At 37.8% G+C, this 17,173-nt stretch overlaps 3 protein-coding genes across 3 annotated transcripts; all 3 read right to left on the bottom strand.

Annotated features, from left to right (window-relative positions):
• Nucleotides 1-8,927: 8,927 nt before the first annotated feature.
• On the bottom strand, nucleotides 8,928-11,420 carry LOC147928988 (uncharacterized). Its single transcript, XM_087486579.1, has 9 exons — nucleotides 11,211-11,420; nucleotides 10,924-11,127; nucleotides 10,773-10,866; nucleotides 10,583-10,677; nucleotides 10,247-10,501; nucleotides 10,131-10,169; nucleotides 9,786-10,085; nucleotides 9,290-9,679; nucleotides 8,928-9,206 (listed from the first exon to the last, which is right to left on the bottom strand). Exons 1-9 carry the CDS (start codon nucleotides 11,403-11,405, stop codon nucleotides 8,928-8,930), a joined length of 1,851 nt encoding a protein of 616 aa, XP_087342705.1. The 5' UTR covers nucleotides 11,406-11,420.
• Nucleotides 11,421-11,803: 383 nt separating this feature from the next.
• Nucleotides 11,804-13,675, bottom strand: LOC147928989 (uncharacterized). The gene is made up of 4 exons (XM_087486578.1): nucleotides 13,052-13,675; nucleotides 12,680-12,964; nucleotides 12,489-12,594; nucleotides 11,804-12,409 (listed from the first exon to the last, which is right to left on the bottom strand). Exons 1-4 carry the CDS (start codon nucleotides 13,219-13,221, stop codon nucleotides 11,804-11,806), a joined length of 1,167 nt encoding a protein of 388 aa, XP_087342704.1. The 5' UTR covers nucleotides 13,222-13,675.
• On the bottom strand, nucleotides 13,379-15,546 carry LOC147928990 (uncharacterized). Its single transcript, XM_087486352.1, has 4 exons — nucleotides 15,515-15,546; nucleotides 15,161-15,417; nucleotides 13,764-15,106; nucleotides 13,379-13,675 (listed from the first exon to the last, which is right to left on the bottom strand). The coding sequence occupies exons 1-4, from the start codon at nucleotides 15,544-15,546 to the stop codon at nucleotides 13,379-13,381; spliced, it is 1,929 nt and encodes a 642-aa protein (XP_087342478.1).
• Between the last annotated feature and the right edge of the window lie 1,627 nt (nucleotides 15,547-17,173).

A 17,173-nucleotide genomic window follows, 5' to 3' on the forward strand; every position in this document is an offset into this window, starting at 1 on the left:
TTAGTGAAATTCTCTCGAGGTTTAAAGTGCTATCCAATGACACTTTGAAGGTTTAAAACGTTATTGTTCCTATTTTTATGTTTATAAGAGGTTCAAAGAGTTGTTAAAAAAAAAGAGGTTCAAATAATTCAAATAAGGCATAGCACATGAAACTTGAAAACTTGTATTAATTTGTTTTACAAATTCACAATTTTAATAAACTAACAAAATGCTAATGTGACAATTAAACAGAGATGATATGCCATTTGAGTGTCAATTTTATTTGTTATAAAAACACATGTGTAAGAGTGTTTTACTTTTTGTTTATATTTCACATATGTTTTGCTAATTATTTTGTTAGTTTTCTTTTTTCTTTTTTAAAAATATTGTAAGATATTACGTAAATGCAAAATCTTATCAGCAAAATTAGTTAGAAAATACTTAATTATATGTAATACGTTTTCATTTTTATGCTGTCAGAAAACAGTTTGAAGAAATTTTCTACAGAAAATGGGTGATATTAGATACTACATATGTAAATCATAATGGATATATTTTGGAATTTTTTAGCAACATGAAATTTGTTGTCTTCATCCAATCTTTTAGAAAAGAAAATGTTTCTCATAACAAGATAAACAAGATTTTATTGTGAATAATAACTATATATTTTCAATATTTCAAAGGGCAAAAAAAAATTAACTAATTTGTCGTCATATATAAACAAGCACCCCTACAATTTATATATAGAATTTAATGTAATTTATACTCAATATATATCAAATCATCAAATCAAATCAAATCATGTATATATATACATATGATTCTATTATAATCACTAATCAATAAAAAACTATAAACTAAAAATACATCATCCACACATCGTATAACAACCATCGTATGGTCAAAAAGTCAGAAGTGTGGTAGGTTTCTTTCATGGTATATGAGAATGACGCACCGTGTTGCTCCTGAAGTCTCTATTTATACATTTTTTCGGACGTTACCTTTGCTTCTATTGTTTAAGACATTATATTAGTTACGAGATCTGTTCACAAAATCTTCTGGTTTCCCACTGTCGACCAACCACAAAAAAACGTGTTTCACGATTAAATGTAGGAGCAGGCATCGCTTATTCTGGTAGACGTCTAAGACCTAGAACCTTCTGAGACGAGTCGACCAGAATCAGCGATGCCAATACAAACATTCTGTGGTACTGCATAAAAAAGAAAGATATATTAATATCTTGGTAGAACAGAGGGAGTAAACACTCCCATGATTTATTAATAAATAGTTAACTTAATACAAACATTCTCTAGTACTGCATAACCACTAATATCTTGCGACACAAACTCTGCAACACTAGACAGACTAGACTCAAATAGATGAAAACCTAGTTGTAAAGAAAAAACATATTTTGCTAATCTATTAGCAAGACGATTAGTTTACCTATGCACATGCTCAATTCGGACCACCCAGTCCCTTGAAATGAAGCCATGGCACAACCGCACCACCAGGAATGACAACGGATGAGTCTCACTAATCCTTTTCTGTAGAAAACCAACCACCATCTCACTGTACACCTCCAACTCCAACCGTGCAACCCTACTATCCCAAGCGATACATAACCCACAATAAACTCACCACAACTCTACCATCGGATAAGAGCAAACACCAATATGTACGAAAAACCCGCTAGCCACCTGCCTAACTCATCATGCAAAACACCACCTGCAGCCGCCTTCCCCGGGTTACCTTTCGAGGCCCATCTGTGTTCATCTTCCACCACCCCCTTCAAGGATGAGACCAACTTATTAAACGCTCCTCCCTTACCGAAACCCTTCTTAGGATCTTTTGTGCCATGTGAGCTAACCCTATCTCTATAGTCAGGTCTCTGAGAAACGTTACTCTATCCCTACATTTACTCTGCACCCCAAACACATTCCCACACCTCCATTTCCACCCACACCAAGCCGAAACACTGAACAAAATAGATCAAACCAATCTCCCTAAACTTGGTGCCACAAATAAATTAGTAAACAACCATTTTACCAAAGAGACAGAGAAAAAGCGGTGTTGCTTCCTCGCTGGCATAAGGCACTTCCAAACACCAGACATTTTCAGACAGTCACACAGGATATGGAGAATTGTTTCCTCCCCTCCCATACAGACCTCACATAACGCCAGTTCACATAAATGGCCTGATTACCAGCCAAACACAAGAATACCTTCACTCGTTCTTGTACCACAACACCCCAAAATCGATCCCAAAAGGTATCAAGTTGAGGGCCCTAAACACAGTTTCATGTAAGCATAGCATACGACGACTTCGCTGTGAACTGTCATGTAGCATTCTTTGCCCATGATAAATGATCCTTTGCTCCGGTGAAATTTTCAATAACTACAGCCCCTAATCTAAACCTGATATCCTCAGACACCCATGTCAGTATACTATCCATCAACCAGCTCCTCTCGTCTTCCCATAAGTCACTAGCAGATTCATTTACTCTATTCGCAAAACCCCATTCTGCATTATTTCCATAATTGATTTATTCATTAACCACTTATCCTTCTAGAATCGAATTTGTCTTCCTTCTCTCACAACCCAACCATGACCTGGTAACTCTCGGATACCAACCACCACACTTCGCCAAGTAGAGAATCAATCACTCTTCGGTTTCAACCAATCCACCACCTTTAGATCCCCCACACGATATCCCAACACTGGTTTTGTAAGAGTAAGCCTATTCGCAAAATCTAAACATCGTTCCTTCCACCTTGCCAGCTTAATTGATACCCTTTCCAACACTTCAGTAAACGTTGCCTTATTCAACATTTTATGCAAAACAGGCATACCTAAGTATTTGCCTAAATCCTTCGTTGATTTAATCCCACTCTCCTCTGATATCAATCTCTGCATATCCCTTGAAACATTATGAGAAAAAAAAATATTCGACTTCTCGAGACTCACTCGCTGACCTGACACAAGATAAAACTGTTCAAGAATCCCTCTAATGACCCTTATCTGTGCAACCGAAGCCTCTACAAAGAGTATAAAGTCATCTGCAAAACAAATATGCGACAAAGGAGGTCCTCGTTGTGATAAACATATTGAATTACACTGTTTCCCAACTATGGATCTATCAATCATCTGGTAGAGGCGTTCTAGGCACAAGAAAAACAAGTACGGAGACAACAGTCCCCTTGTCGCAATCCCTTGATGGTTTAGAGACTCTATTATTTCTCCATTCCACAATATGTTCATTGATGGATCTGTGAAATACTTCATCATCCATTTAATCCATAAATTAGAGAGACTTGTAGCTATGAGCTTATGACCCTTCTTCCTCCTCATAGAATGAACTGCTTCTTGCACGATAACAATGTTATCAATGCTTAAATGTCTAGGTATAAAGCTTGACTAAGAGGGTTCTATCAGCTTAGAAATCACCAGCTTCAACCGTGTCACAATCACTGAAACGACCCGATTCATTTTTTTTAATATATATATATATATATATATATATATATATAATAAACTACAACTAGTGGTCCCATACCCACTAGCCACCTAACCACAAACACAACCAACAGCAGAATAACAATTACCAATAACCAATAAATATCCAATAAATAAATAACCAATATTAAATAAACAATACTCCAATATCAAACAACAGAAAACAAGGAACCAGCAACCTAGCAAGTTCTAAAGACCCAACTCTAGCAACCTAACAATGCCAGACAACATCCTCCTCTTCATTGCCTTGATTCCACGATCACACTTTGCCTTTACCTGCACCACAAACACATATTGCAATGCATGAGTATTTTAAAAACACTCAGTAAGGCAATCCTCCCATCTACTGGGCTATACACACAAGCAATAGAGTCATCTCTAATCATCAAACAACAATCAACAAACAACAAATAACAAACCAGGACTTTGCATCGACCGACACCAATATGCAACGACCGACACCACATGGGGATGCATCGACCGACAGAAGGGCTGCATCGATCGATGCGAGTTACACAAGCATCGACCGACACCCAAACTGCATCGACCAACGCATGCTCGACATAACACGAAAACCCTAGAGTTTTACGCGCCGTCCTCGCACTTGCATCAACCGACGCAAGATATGCATCGACCGATGCAATGCCGAGCATCGTGTTTTCCCCGGAGCTTCTCGCCGGATCTTCGTTACTGCAACCATAAGACTCGATCCCAAGCCACAAGAAAGCTTCCTAACGTCCCAATTATCAATCTAACAAGCCTAACAACACACAACAAGCAGATTAAAGAGTTATCTAGCTTAGATAAGCCATGGTCCTGCACTTTCCTTTGCCAAGGCAATTCTGAACCTTAAACACGCAAGACAACACTTCTAGGAAGTTCCTACAATGATTCCAGCTACAGATCTCCACAGGAACAGCTTGAAACCTGCCAAAAACCTCAAGAACGTTCAAGAACTCTTTCTCTCTTCTCTTTTCTCTCAAAAAACGACACGAAATTGAGACAAAAGGAACGACTTAAGGGTTTCCTTTCCCTTTTGCCCAAAACGCAGCGTTTAACTTAAGTCAAAACGCACGAAATTGAGTCAGCATCGACCGATGCTCCACCTGCATCGATCGATGCACAACCTAAACCGGGATTCCGGTTCGCGGATGTTGCAATCACATTCATTATTATTTTGAAAATATCATTACATAAACTAATAGGACGCATTTGTGTAATCCTCTATGGCTTAGCTACTGTAGGGATCAAACACACCAACACATCATTCAATCCCAGTGGGAGATCCTCTGTTTCAAAGAACTTTTAACACAAAACTCACAACTGAGTCTCCAACAATGTCCCAACATTTCTGATAAAAAAATAGGCTGATAACCATCTGGACCAGGGTCTTTATAAGCACCCATACCACGTATAGCAGCCTCCGCCTCAATAGCCAACATTGGTGTACCTAGATTAACCTTCTCCTCCCATGTTAGAGACTGAAACCCCTCTCGTGGAAGACCTTCAACCACTAAATCTACATCAACCATCGAGTACAACCCCTTATAATAGTCCACAAACATATGTTCTAACTCCTGCGGATCAGTCAACCAAACTTTAGCATCAATTTTCAAGGCTTCAACTTTGATCCTACGTCTTCTGATGATAGTGGAGGTGTGAAAGAAACTTGTGTTTCGATCACCCAATTGGATCCATTTTCCCGTGAATTTTGGAACCAGAGAACTTCCTCTTGCTCCAACACCATATCAAGTTCACGAATCAACACATCCTCCTTATGCAGCAGCTCATCCGATTGTGTAATATCCAAAATATCCTCTACCTCCTTAACTTTCCTCAGAAACTTCTCCTTTCGCTGATTCACATTCCCAAATACCTCTCTATCACTACAAGAATACAAAGTAAATAGTCGTATATTTGGTGACTACTATACGACTCATGCGGCGAGTCATTACTTAGTCGTAACTTAGTTGCCAAAGAATCGTAATTTACAGTTGAAAAAAACGTGTTTTTCCTGTGGGGATTGGTGTACTAACTTTTAAAAAATAGTTGCCTATTAGTCACCTAGGGTTAGTCTATAAAACGAACTTCACCCATTTCTTCTCTTCATTCCAAATTAAGAGAGTTTCCTTTCCAAAAAAAAAAAATCAAATGTGAAAAAAAAAATTCTAAAAAAAAAAAAAGTTTGATGAAGTGGGATATTACAATTATGGTGGTAGTGGCGGTAATTATCGGGAGTGGATGTACAAGAGGTTCGATGAAGTGAAGGAAAATTTTTCATCTGAATTCGAAGTGGGGTGGACCAATTCTTGTCGTTTGCAAATAGCGAACATATAGTTCAGAATAATGGTGGTAAGTTTCGCTGTCCCTGTAGTTCTTGCAAGAACAATAGATGACTCTCGGGTAGAAGAGTTATGATTCATCTGTTTAGTAGTGGATTTATGCCATATTATTAAGTTTGGTATAACCATGGAGAAGAAAGCAATTAGGATATAGGAAGTAGTTACACTGATAGGACGTATAACGGGAGTCATGAAGAAATGGGTAATGTAGTCGAAGATCCATATGTGGATATGGTGAATGATGCATTTCATTATAATGTGGGTTTTGATGATAATTATAATCAAAATGATAGTTATGAGAATGTGGAAGAACCGGTACAAAACCATTCGAAGAAATTTTACGACTTGTTATAAAGTGCAAAAAATCCTTTATATAATGGTTGTCGTGAAGGTCACTCGCAACTGTCCTTAGCTGCTCGAGTCATGCAAAATAAAGCGGAGTATAATATGAGTGAAAAGTTAGTGGATTCGGTTTGCGAAATTTTGACGGATTATTGACTAGAAGGAAACCAGACTACCGATTCATATTACGAGACAAGAGAAAAGAGTACCATATAGTCGTATGTGGTATCTACCTATTGCTGACAGATTGAAGAGACTGTGTCAGAGCCAAAAGACCGCAGTGGCAATGAGATGGCATGTCGAGCACCAATCAAAGGAGGGAGAAATGAAGAACCCTGTAACGTCTATATGAAGATATTTTCGATGTGGCAGAGTGGAGACATTTCCAAGAGCTTAACCCTCAGTTTGCAGAAGAACCCGTAATGTCTATCTTGGATTTAGTACTGATGGGTTCAATCCATTTGGCATGTCTCGTAATCATTCGTTGTGGCTTGTGATCTTGACTCCATATAATTCACCCCCTAGTAAGTGCATGAATACATAGTACTTGTTTCTTACAATTCTGAATTCTGGGCCAAATCATTCGCAAGCAAGTCCCGATATCTTCCTACAACCTCTTATTGATGAGTTAAAAGAGTTGTGGTCTACTGAAGTCGATGTACACGATGTGTCTTTGAATCAAAACTTTAATCTAAAAACAGTGTTGATGTGGATGATAAGCGACTTTCCAGCGTATAGCATGTTATCAAGATGGACCACCCACGGTAAATTGTCTTGTCCAATTTGCATGGAAAGTACAAAGTCATTTTATATATCCAAAGGAAGGAAGACGTGTTGGTTTGACTGTCACTGAAGATTCCTTCCTCATGGTCATCAATTACGGAAGAACGAAAAAGATTTCCTGAAAGGAAGAGAGGCTTCCTACGACTATCCACCGCATTCTTTAACCGGTGAACAAATTTATTACGAGCATTTGAATGGTGTAGATCCACCAAAAACCAAGGACGTTGGTGGTAACGGTCATGAAAAGAAGATGTCAGGCTATGGAAAGGAACATAATTGGCACAAAGAAAACATATTATTATCGATGTCTTATTGGAAAGACCTCAATCTCCAATATAATATTGATATAATGCATAATAAGAAGATTTTTTTTGACAACATCTTGTATACTCTTATGAGCGTGCAGGGTAAATCCAAAGACAACATCATGTCAAGATTGGACATAGAACAATTTTGTTCTCGAACACACTTACATATTGATAGGAAGGGTAAAGCTCCATTCCCAGCATATACATCGACAAAGGAAGCCAAAAAATGTTTATTGGAATGTGTCAAGCATGCAATGAAATTTCCAGATGGTTATTCGTCAGACTTGGCTAGTTGTGTTGATCTGATCAATGGCAAGTTTTCAGGAATGAAGAGTAATGATTGCCAAGTTTTTATTGAGTGACTACTTCCATTTATCTTCGCAGAACTCCTAGACCGAAACGTTCACCTTGCGTTATCAGGTACTACAAATTACTTATTCAATTTATAGGTACTATATATTTTAAAATATAATTTCCTTAGACATGCAATTTGAATATATTTTGCAGGGATTGGAGCCTTTTTCAGGGACTTATGCTCGAGAACTTTGCAAAAAGTCGCGTTCAAATTCTAAAACATAACATTTTTTTGATCTTATGCAACTTAGAAAAGATATTTCCACCATTGTTTTTTGATGTGATGGAGCACCTGCCTATACATCTCCCATATGAAGCAGAATTGGGAGCCCTTGTCCAATATAGGTGAATGTATCCTTTTGAAAGGTTAAAAGATATGTGGCTGGAACTCGATCAATCGTTGAGTCATATATCAATGACGAGATTGCTAATTTTTCTGAGAACTACTTTGTCGATCATATACAAACAAAATCAAGGTATAATTAAATGTATATAGGTAAATGCAACTATAATTTATAATTAATTTGAATTACTTTTAATTATCTCAGTTAAATAAGGTTAACAAGATTCAATGAAGGTGAAGTCCTAATACATCATGTCCCTGGAGTCCCTAATATATTTACTCACGTTGGTCGTCCAAGTGGGGAAATGCATGAAGTATGACTTCACTACAACAAATATGGGTATTGATAGCATACGATTAACGCTATGATATGGTTATTATAGCGTTTTCATGAACGCTATTAAATGAGACGCTATAATAGGGGGGCTATATACGATAGCGTTTCTGGGCTTATGCTATCGTAAGGTATCCTGTAATAGCATATACCAAGAGCTATATTATAATATCTAATTTAGTGCTATATTTAAGTATATAATAGTACTTTATGTCTGCTATATGTACGGTAAACGTAGCTATCTGTTGTTGCTATGATTTAATTTTTAGTAGCTCTATGTTAATGCCATTTGATTATTTATCTTAGCATCGGTGTTGAGCTATTTGTATCTGAGTTGTAGCTTTCATTATGTGCTACTAAGTTGTATACAATGACTTCATCTGCCTGCTATTACGTTTGGTTTCTGATTACTATTAACCGTTTTTTATACAGCATATTCAAATGAAGTTACAATTTGAAAGTAACCTGTGATAAAGCTGAAATTGTATTCTAGAATAGAAAATATAAAACATTGTTATGATACAAAATGAGCATACGATCCAATTCCATAAATCCCAAACAAAGAACACAAGTCTCATGCATTTCCCAGAACAACGAAAGTAGAAAATCATACGGTTCGTAGTCGACATCAAATGATGACAACTTTTTCTTCAGGCCATGTTATAGTGGTACCAATAGCATCCTCCATACACTCAATAGCAGAATTAGGCCTCCAAACCTTCACATCAGGCACCTTGACTACATCAATCCACACACGAACTGCATTATGACCCAAGGGAACAAAATGCACTAACTGCTCTGGGTTGTTTGAAGACCAGCATCGTTCTGCAACAACCCTATTCTGACCGGTAATGTCCAGCAGTCTGCACTTCTGATCCTCCTTGACAATCCGTTTCGGAGAAGTGTGCTGCATAGTATAAATAATATGCAAGGTTTACCAAAGGCATCAGTGCTAACATATTTTATAAGTAACAAAAAGTTGAAATTTACCTGCTGAGATGAACTTGAAAGAGATTGTGTAAGTGGTTTTGAACTCTTCACAGGAGCTGCTGGAGTGAATCCTTGTGACTGCATGCGAGGAGATGCTGTAGCTGGTGCCTCTGTACTTAAATCTTCCATTAAAACTCTGTTGAATGGCCATGCTACAAACGACTTCAAAGAGTCATGAAGATTTGAGAGTTCTTCTGTTGGCCGCCAAAGAAATGTCTCAGGTTCATTAACCGCATCGACAAAAACTTTAATGGCATTTGGTCCAAGAGGAAGGCCATTCACCAAAGCTTTGGGATCACGAGTCTGCCAACGGCCTTCAGCAACATGTTTATCATCATTTGATAGCCAATGTAGAAGTTTGCACTTGTTCATGGAAGTTATATTTGGGCTCTGCTAAACAAAATTATTCCAATATAGAAAATATTACTAGATTTAAGAACACTAAAACGTAGAGATCAAATCCTAAGTACAATCAATCAGATTAAGAAAACATTACCTTAGGCGGAATGTCTTCTGGTCCTAACTCCTGTTCAATAGCCTCAACACAATCCTGAGGCCACACAATAGTTTCTCCTACAGCTTGACCAATACTAAACATATTTGCCGCAGGTCTCCAAAGAAATGCATCTTCTTGAAAAGCCGTCTCAACCAACACCTTCACTGAATTAGGGCCCAATGGTACATTGTTGACGAAGTCCATGTGATCAAAAGACAGAATACAACCCTCGGCTACTTTAAATTTAGAGCCAGACCAATCATATAGAATGCACTTAGGCTGCGGTATTTGGTTTACACTCTACAAATTAAATGTAAATAATAGTTAGAATCTGTTAACACTTACTCTTGGCGCTGAATGTTCACCAACTTCCGAAAATTGACGCTGGAAAATGAGAAGGAATGTAATTAGTTACCATTTTCTTAGACCATTAATCCAATGATATGCATTTCCATACTTACAGGACTATTCAGTTTCGCAAGAGCATCTTGTATTTCATTGACCTGCTGCTGCAACTGAATACGGGTCTGTTGCATTTGAGTCAAATACTTGCTTTTCATCTGGAAACAAGCAAGTTTGGACATACTAATTCCTCTACCCATTGCCCTCATGCGTCCAGGATTGTCAGGTCCCAATATCTGAGCAAGAGTGTCTTCTTTTGGGTTTGATGATGATGATGATGGAGCATCAGACAGAACGAACTCATTTGCCATTTCCTATTAAATGTCGGACTTATGTTTATAAGGTAAATTATAATGAAAAACATAGAAGAGAGGATCACAAAATAAATGACTTACAATCTTTGCAGCAGCATCCGTCTTCACTGCTGTCCCATCCTTTTTAGTTCGTGACTTGACCCACACATTCAGTTTAGTCACTTCATCTGGGCTCTCTTTTCTCTGCGTAATTATAACACACATTCAGTGATATTAAGAAACCATTGTCAGAACTAGTGGACAAAATATATTGATAATCACTGACTGACACTTACTAAATCTTCGGCCAATCTAACCATTCCTTTACGGCTACATGTGTGAGGAATCTGCTTACGTCTTCTTTCCTTGTATGAATCACTAACATCCTATATAAAAGAATTAGCACACTCTATGTGGAAGATTAATTAAGTACAAGTTAGTACCTTAAACTCTTGACTAGTCTTCTCTTTGACAAACTTCCTCCACTCTAACGTAAGAACATTGTCTGGTCGCAGCTTCATTCTTTCTACGTTGTTCGGAGCTTTCCTAATCTGATTAACCAAACGTGACTTAGAGGCCCTCCATAGACATCCCATTTGCTTCAAAACAGCCGCTTTCTCATATTCTCCATCTAGTTCAGACCGTGTCTACAATAAAGTAAAAAAGAAAAAAGATAAGATAAGAGTACTTAGAGCAAATTATTTGTGATTGTGACTTGAAATTAAAATACCTGAACAGATTTCCATAGAGTTGTCTTCAGCTCCTCACCAATTTTCCTCCAGTCATCTATCACAACATGAACATGTTCTCTTACCAAGGGACCTAAGTAGGAAGACAACTTAACTGATCCTTCTCCAGACGGTTCTCCAAATTCAGTGAACTGTACTCTTATTCGTGTATTAGGATCCTTGGCAATATCTTTCATCTTTGTTGGTCCTCTGTGTTTTTTAGTCTGGGGCGGAACTGAAGATGTAGCATCCTCAGAAACAGCAGCTGACTCTTTATTGGCTCCTTGTTCTATAACGTCCTTATCAGCTTCACCAACCATATGGCTATCTATCACAGTCTGATCCGGTTGTGGTTCATCAACATGTGTGTCTTGAGGCTGCGTGTCCTGTGGAAATATGGTGCCAACGAACTCAGGTTCTTCTTCTTGTACGTTGGTCTTCCTTTTCCTTCCACCCTTTTTTCCCTTACCCATCTGCTACGTCTGTAAAACTAAGACGGAAACTCAAATATAGACTCAAAGACAGACCAAGTATCCAAAAACAAAAATATAACAGTCATGCAAAACCAATCAAATATAGACTCAAATGAACGCGATCACACAAAAATTCCTTCACAATCATCTCTGGCATTTTGAGCCTCATCTGCTACGTCTTCTAGAGTCATATCAATATCCAAAGGTAATGGTCCAACATCTGCATACCCATCTTCCACATTCTCATCACTGTATCTTCTAGATGGACCTTTCAAAACTACATACCAACTAGATTCATCATTCTCCCTTGAATAAAATATTTGTTTCGCTTGAGAGGCTAAAATGAATGGGTCCTTCGCAAATGACACTTGGCTCTGATTCATATTAACCAGCGTAAAGCCTTCTTCTACCTTAACACCGTTACCTTTAACAGCCCACTGACACCGAAATATTGGGACGTAGAAGACATTGTAGTCTAACAAGATTATATCAACTATTCTGCCGTAGTATGATACAACATCTACCACTTGTGCTGTGTCCCTTGCACTAGATCTACACATTGCTACTGCCTCATAGTAAACCCCACTATTCTGACTTAGCCTATGCACTGACTTTGTATGAAACCGCAGGCCATTCACAATGTGGCCTATATAAGATCTGGCTATACTACGTGGACCATAAGCCAACATCTTAAGTGTCTCGTCATTATCTTCAGAATCAAGAGGTATCTAACAATTACAAAATAAAATGTCAGCTAAAGTACTAATTAAATAGCAACAAAAAAGAAACAAATATAGTATAACATGCCTGTTGCTTTAGCCACGTCGGGAAATTTTGAGTGTGCATAGTCCATAAATAACTTGCATCACGTCTGCATCTACCAATTATGTCTTGTAGATGTTGCAAATGAGCACTTGCATATAAACAAGAAACAAGAAACTTCATCAGAAACAATTATTGTAAGAATAAATAATGTACAACGTAATAAGAAAACTTACTCAATGTAAGGTTCCACCATAGCCGTGTTCTGGATTACAGCAAGGTGAGCTAGTTTTCTATCCATATCAGTGAGAGTGAATGAGGTTCCAGCTGATATAGGACAACCTTCTAGGATGGAGTGGTTCTCGTACTCAGTGTTCCTCTCCTCTTTTTCTTCTACATTTGTTGTCGTCTTCAAGAAATCAGAGCAGAACCTCATGCATTCTTCAGCAAGATATGACTCAGCTATACACCCCTCTGGTCTTGCTGGGTTTCTAACATAGTCTTTCAATACTTTCATGTACCTGTTTGTAATGAACATTAAATAAGTCCAATTAGATTCACTAATTTAGTCTTCAAGATGGAACTAAAATAAAAAAAAAGGACACTACCTCTCAAATGGATACATCCATCGGAAATGGATAGGACCAGCTAGTCGGGCTTCTCTTCCTAGATGCACACACAAGTGCACCATGATGTCAAAGAAACTAGGTGGCCAAAATCTTTCAAACATGCATAGAGTCTCCACAATTTCTGTTTCGATTACTTGGAGTTGATCCATATCAATAACTCTTTGGCACAAAACGTTGAAGAATGCGCATAGGCGAAAATGGCTATTCTAGGACCCTTAGGTAGTAAACCTCTAAAAGCAACTGGTAGCAGTTGTTGTACCAAGACGTGGTAATCATGAGATTTGAGTCCCATCACTTTACACTCGTCTAATGATACACAAGTAGATATGTTAGAGCAATAGCCATCCGGACCTTTAATATCAAAGAGCCGCTTACAGAATATTTTCTTTTCTGACTTTGACAAAGCCAAGGACCTGCGGGAAGTAGTGTCCTTTTACCGTGATCTTTTGGATGCAAATCTTTCCTGATACCAAGAGTTTCGAGGTCCTTTCTAGCTTTTAATCCATCCTTTGAATTGCCACAATGTAACAATGTGGCAATCAAGCTTGCAGCCACGTTTCTCTCCACATGCATCACGTCTATGTTATGTCTTACCGGGAGCTCCTTGTCAAGACAAAGCATAAAATAGAGTAATCAGTTGAACGTTATATACAAGTGATGACAATGGAAACTCTATAAGAACTATACATACCTCCCAATAAGGCAATGTGAAGAATATTGATCTTTTCTTCCATCTAGTTAACTCCTCTTCATCTTTTTCTGCTAAGTCTTCTTCTTCATCATCAGATTCACTGTATTCATCTTCGCTATCAGATGGTATGTCACAAGCAGCTCTAGATCTCTTCTTCCCATTCTCTTTTCTATTACCAAAATCATTCTTGTAGTTTCTCAGTAGTAAGGAAATATTTCTACCCGTGAGTATCCTTCCCTTTGTTCCATGCTCTGCTTTACCATCAAACCAACTCTTCTTTCCTCGAAATCTATGTGACGGAGGCAAACTTTTTCGGTGGCACATATATACAAACTTCCTACTATGACTCAGCCACAAACTATCGGTGTGCTTCCCACATATAGGACAACCCATCTTACCCTTTACTTTACAACCAGCAAGATTTCCATATGCTGGGAAATCACTTATGGTCCAAAGCAGCATCGCCCTCAACGTAAAAGTTGTTTTACTAAATGGATTGTAAGTCACCTCGCCTTTAGACCACAAACGATTTAAATCTTCTATCAGAGGTTCTAAGTAAACATCTATACTATTACCAGGTTGGTGCGGTCCAGGAATCAACAAACTAAGCATGATGTTTTCCTCCTTCATACATAAGTCAGGAGCCATGTTATAATTAACGAGCAAGACAGGCCAACTACTGTATCGGCTGTTCTTCATGTTGAAGGGGTTAAACCCATCAGTAGAGAGCCCAAGTTGCAAGTTTCTCTGCTCAGCTGCGAAAGAAGGATACTTGTCATTCATTGACTTCCATGTCACTGAGTCTACTGGATGGCATAATTTCCCGTCACTGCTCTTGTTATTGAAATGCCATCTCAAATCCGCAGCCACTTTCTCCGATCTGAACATCCTTTTCAGATGAGGGATTATTGGAAAGTACCTCAAAACCTTATGTGGAACACCCTTCTTGACTTCCCCAGTGTGCATGTTGGTCTTCCATCTCGAAGACTTGCATTTTGGACAAGTATCAACCTTCTTCAGCTTCTTTCTGAACAGGCAGCAGTCATTCACACAGGCATGAATCTTTTGATATCTCATATCAAAAGATTTCAAAAACTTCTTTACGTCATATGTTGATTTGTGTAGTACATTGTCTTCAGGTAACATTTTTGGTAAAGTTTCCAGTAAATCATTGAAGCTCTTGTCTGACCAGCCATTCTGAGTTTTAATCCGAAACAGTGTAATTGTAGCTGAAAGCTTGCTATGATTCACATATGTGGGATACAATGGCATTTCAGCTTCTGCAAGTTTTGTTAAAAACTCATCTTCTTGCCTATCCTCTCCCTCAGCAACCTCACATAAATCTGAACCCTTACAAGCTAAATCTTAATCAGACCATTTAGCAGCTTCGTATAAACCCAGAATCTCAGCATTCCACACTCTATCATGACCTTCTACTAAACCAACAGAATCTCCATGGTGAAACCAATCAGTACGTCTCTTGTAAGCCTCATCCATTCCATTTATAACTAAATGAGACACAACCTCGTTGCATGTATGGCGCTCTAAATTGCGCCATCCGGTGCACGAACAAATTATCTTTCCATTAACTGCTAATTTGTAACTAACAGCTTCAACAAAACATCGAGCACCACTCTCATATGCAGAATCAACCCTAGAGTTCATGTAAGAGAAAAGTATAAGAAAAATACATAAGTATCACAACACTAGTCGAAATGCATAAACAAAACACTTTTAACAATTATAATTACCTGCATAAATGCACCCATGCCTTGTCCAACATTTTTCTTAAAAATCCTAGTTTCCCTTGACACAGTTCAAACGGTAGAGGATACAAGCAACAATGACCACAAGTTAAACATATTTTTGACAATCAATCACAGAGACACACCTATTAACAAGAAATCGATACAAAAGGCCAAGAAATCGATAGATGTGTCTAACCTCTATAGTGATTGTATTCTTCCCCGATATCTGAGAACCCACACCTATTAAAAAAACACACACCTGTAATTACAACAACCAACGAAACACACTGCTGTGTATAGCTACTATAAACTCACTTTCAACTCACCTGAAAATCAGATATGAGAATAAGTTTCGGCGGAGATGGCGAGAGATCTAAAGGACGAAATCGACTGAGATGGCGAGAGATCTAGAGGATGAAATCGACGGAGATGGCGAGAGATGGAGAAGAAAAATCGACGGAGATGGCCGTCTTTGAAGAGGATGAAATCGACGGAGATGGCGAGAGATGGAGAAGAAAAATCGATGGAGATGAGGATCGAGCAAACGAGTCGACGGAGAACTCGAAGGTTTTGTCTTTTTTTTTGTTTGCCTTATTTATTTTGTCTTTTTTTTTGTGCTATGAAATGTAAAGATTTTATTATTGAGACCGCCAAAATGTTATTTTTTTCACAAGTGTTGGCGGAATCAGGTGTTTTTAGTTCCCGCTTATTGATTTTTAGGCATAGCATTAGTGCAATGCTATAAGTCTATTCTCCAAACTCTCATTTCACTTTTAATAGCAGTTACAGAAATTGTGCTATTATAATCTGCTATCAATACCCATATTTGTTGTAGTGCTTTCAAAGAGACACTATTAGTGCGCACATACATATATTTTACGAAATTGTGACTATTTTCAACCAATTGAGAGGTATTTGCTTATAGACTCCCAACTTACATTTTCATTTAGAAAATGTATACTCCACAATTTTTCTCATATATATTTTAGTTTGTTAGTATGTTGGAGGATTTTCTTTCTACCAAATATCCAGAATTAACCAAAAAAGAACTGTCCACGAAAAGAGCTGAAGAATATCATGTGTGGGTGAAAGATTATGTAAGTCTACTAGAACGCATGTAACCTGCAAATATTATGCATTTATTTATACCATTTATAATATATATATATATATTGATGTTTTTATTATTATATATATATGCTGGTTATATACTGGAACGCCACCAATCCCTTTCCTACTTGGGTTCAAGAGATAGTGCATGGACCTTTACACAAGGTCAAATATACTTTACAAGAGGCTTGTGTTTCATACGCAGAATCACGGCACTGGATGAAAGACATGTAACTATGGTGTATGTGTTAAAGGTGAAAATTACACTGATGCATCTAATGGTGCAGATTTCTACGGGAACTTAACTGATATCATATAACTTGAGTATGAGGAGATGACCAATTTGAAAATCACACTTTTTAATTGTAAGTGGTATGATCATGTCATCGGTAGAAGGACTCGGAAGAGCAATAGTGGCGTTGTACACGTGAACTCATCGAGAAAATACAACAAATAGGTACGTAAGACTCATTATAATTTAGATATATTTTTTAATTAATGTAACTATCCATACTAAATTGTGATTTTGCAAACAACATCTCAAGCAGATCA

The sequence above is a fragment of the Camelina sativa genome, chromosome 14 (assembly GCF_030686135.1).
Source record: "Camelina sativa cultivar CO46 ecotype springtype chromosome 14, ASM3068613v1".
Taxonomy (NCBI): Eukaryota; Viridiplantae; Streptophyta; class Magnoliopsida; order Brassicales; family Brassicaceae; genus Camelina; species Camelina sativa.